This window comes from Echinops telfairi, unplaced genomic scaffold (assembly GCF_000313985.2).
Source record: "Echinops telfairi isolate 266 unplaced genomic scaffold, ASM31398v2 ScPeMD7_3533;HRSCAF=4204_0, whole genome shotgun sequence".
In the NCBI taxonomy this organism is placed as follows: domain Eukaryota; kingdom Metazoa; phylum Chordata; class Mammalia; order Afrosoricida; family Tenrecidae; genus Echinops; species Echinops telfairi.
The window spans coordinates 24848720-24851726 of NW_022107431.1; the positions used below are offsets into that span (position 1 = coordinate 24848720).

Below are 3007 nucleotides of genomic sequence, written 5' to 3' on the forward strand. Positions count from 1 at the left end.
ACAAGAAATGAACTGTTAAATAATAAACAGATAGATAGCTATATAATACAAGAAATGAACTGTTGAATTATAAAGCTGTACAAATGGCTCAGTGCAACTCACTCCCGTGAGAGAGTTGTGAGACACTGGCAGTCCTTCAAGTCTTGAGGGCTGCCCGGTAGTCCTCTGCAGAGAAAGCTAGGCTATCCCAGCACAGGCAGCAAAATAGCACGGCAGGTCACCAACTGTCAGCCAGGTCACCAACTGTCAGTCACCAGCTCAAGAGATGTAAATTTCAATCATGTGGTCTTAAAAGGACCTCAACTTACAGCGACACAGTCCACAGGTTAGGCGTCCCACATGTAGTGTAGCCTATAAATTGAGGTGCAGAAGAAGCAAGGCAGATGCACACTGGTCCGATGATCAAAGAGCGAGAGACAAGAAAGGCGAGCCATTTATCTCTCCGCCCTTCAATTAAGCCCACTTGTGTTTATCGGCCAGGCTGGCACAATAAACTATCTCAGACACTAAAGATTTTCACATTACAAGTTTTTTAATTTATAGTAAACCAAGTATAAGACTTCTTAGTTTACACGTGAATGTTTTATTTCATAATTTGTAAAACTAACCTAAACATTTCAATTTCCTTTCATACCCAATTGTACCAACATACTATTCAAATCAAAAAGTGCCTGGTTGGGGGTGAAAGGGAGATGATGTCAAGGAGGCCATGTAGAAAAAGAATGTTTGGAAACTGATTGTGGCAGCACCTGTACAATACTGCTGGACATGATTGAAATATGGACTGATATGATCTATGTGTTACATCCCAACTAATAATTTTTTTTATTTTTACGTACCTGGTTGGAGGAATCTTCTAGTCTCTGAACCAGAGAATCCCATCTCTGAGTCAGTTCCTCTGAGTCACTGCTGATCTTCCTAGATGCCTTGGGACTATCAAGGAGTTGGCCCACATCCTGGCCAATCTCACTCAACTGATCCAGGGTTTGACGTTTCATTTCCATATCTTCCTTCAAAATCTGAAATTTCAAGTATTTATTAGAAGCCTCCCCTTGAATTTATCTTCCTTGTCCCCCAATTGGAAAACCTCCACTTGTACATTTTATAGGAATATTTATATTGTCTTTTATAAAAATTAACAATGTACAGTTCATTAACGCTAAACTATTAAACACCATGTAATTCTAGAGCTTTCCCATTCTTGTGTTCATTCGGTGATGAGACATATTCTGTATATTAACTAAACTGTATTAACACCACTGAAAGCACTTAACAATCACAGCTTATGACACGGACCCTGAGAGTGAGTGACATCACTTACGGCCAGTCGTCGAACACTGACACTTAGTTCCTTTTGGTCTTTGAAGTGACTCGTCTGGACTTTATTTAAAGCCTCTTCTTTTTCTGTGAGCCAAGCTTTCAATAAGCACTGCAAGTAATAAGAAAAACTAGAAATACACTTGGGAAACCATTTGACAACTCAGTATAGCCAAGGTCATACATCTCTAACTTCTATTTTGTTCAAGGTAAAGGTTTCAATTCAGCTGGGCATACAGAGGACTTAAAATGCCAAAGTTGGAGGCACGAATGACACTGAAAGACAACTTCCATTAAAATACTACCTTACTTGGACATGCAACAGGCCAGCAAGGCACCAGCCAGAACCCACTGCCAGCAAGTCCGCCCAAACCAAAAAAACCCCCAAAAACGCCCAAGCCGGAAAACCCCAACGAAGCGGATTGCCTCACCTTGCCGGTAGCAGTCCGACACTGACCATTCCAACAGCACCATCAGGGCTGTCAGACAGAAGTGTGAATTCAAATTCTCTTTAGGTTTTCACAAGTGTACCCCAAAAATGACGTCATTACTCTCTAGAGGCAAAAGACGGGGGCCCCCGTAGCCCAGTGGCTATGGGCGTGGTTGCTAGCCAAAATCCTACTCTGTCCGGAGGAGGAACAAACCCAATATGTGGGTTTAGACAGAGGCAGAAGAAAGCTCGGAGATGACTTTGACCCGGGCTCTTGTTTAAGGTAGAAAGAGAGAGGGCTCACTTGGCTAATTAGCCCAAGTCACATAGAAAATCCACAGAGGAAAGCCATTGGTCTTTCCATTGTCTTGGGCAGGTCAACCATACTGCTGTGCCAGGTTCAAGAGGAATATCCTATCTCCTCAGAACACCCTGTGGAGCACAGCTCTACCCAGACACACACGGAGTTGCCATGAGTTGAAATGGACTTAAGTTCAATGGGTTTGGCTTGACTTTTGTGATTAACAGAGGTTTCAAGATGATCAAAAGCCAATATAAAAATACTCAAAATTCATGAGCCTAGGATACATGCTTCTTAAGCTGCGAGTCAGGTAAAAGGAGAGAGCACAAGGAAAGGTAGAAAACTTTGGGGGCGGCAATGGGGTAATTCATCCCCCACTACATTTCTCTGTCTCATTGCGGGGTAAATCTTGGATCTGTGTTTACACTGGAACCAATTCTTTCTGTGAGTATTTTACCTACTTATTTAAAAAACTGCTCCTTGCCTCGATACTCCATCAAGGAAAATGATGATGATAAAAAAAAAAATCAAAGATAAAGGTAGATCCTGCCCCCAGTCTGGGAAGGCTGAAAAGATATGCACATCAATAACAATGGCACAAGCATTACTATGTATCATTAAATGCCACAGTTAATTCCAAGAAGGGGAAACTATTCCTAGTAGCCCAAGAGAAAGGGGAGAGGGAGGGAGTTCACCAACGACTTAATGTTCCTTGGCAGATGGGGAAGACTTAAAAGTGAAGAGATGGTTAAAAAGGCGATACAAGGCGGCTGCAGTACATTACACAAAATGCAGTCTCCCTTTAAAACAGCAGTACTCAACCTGTGGGTTGCGACCCCTTTGGAGGTCGAACGACCCTTTCACCGGGGTCACTCGATTCATAACAGTAGCAAAATGACAGTGATGAAGTAGCAACAAAAACAGTTTTATGGTTGGGGGTCACCACCACATGAGAAACT

At 42.4% G+C, this 3007-nt stretch overlaps 1 protein-coding gene across 1 annotated transcript in view; it reads right to left on the reverse strand.

The window, feature by feature from the left end:
• UTRN (utrophin) overlaps nucleotides 1–3007 on the reverse strand; it is a 619010-nt gene that overhangs the window by 452988 nt on the left and 163015 nt on the right. The window contains exons 14-15 of the mRNA XM_045294578.1: nucleotides 1322–1429; nucleotides 840–1019 (exon numbers count right to left, since the gene is read on the reverse strand). Coding sequence (XP_045150513.1) covers nucleotides 840–1019; nucleotides 1322–1429 — 288 coding nt within the window. The remainder of the gene's footprint in view (nucleotides 1–839; nucleotides 1020–1321; nucleotides 1430–3007) is intronic.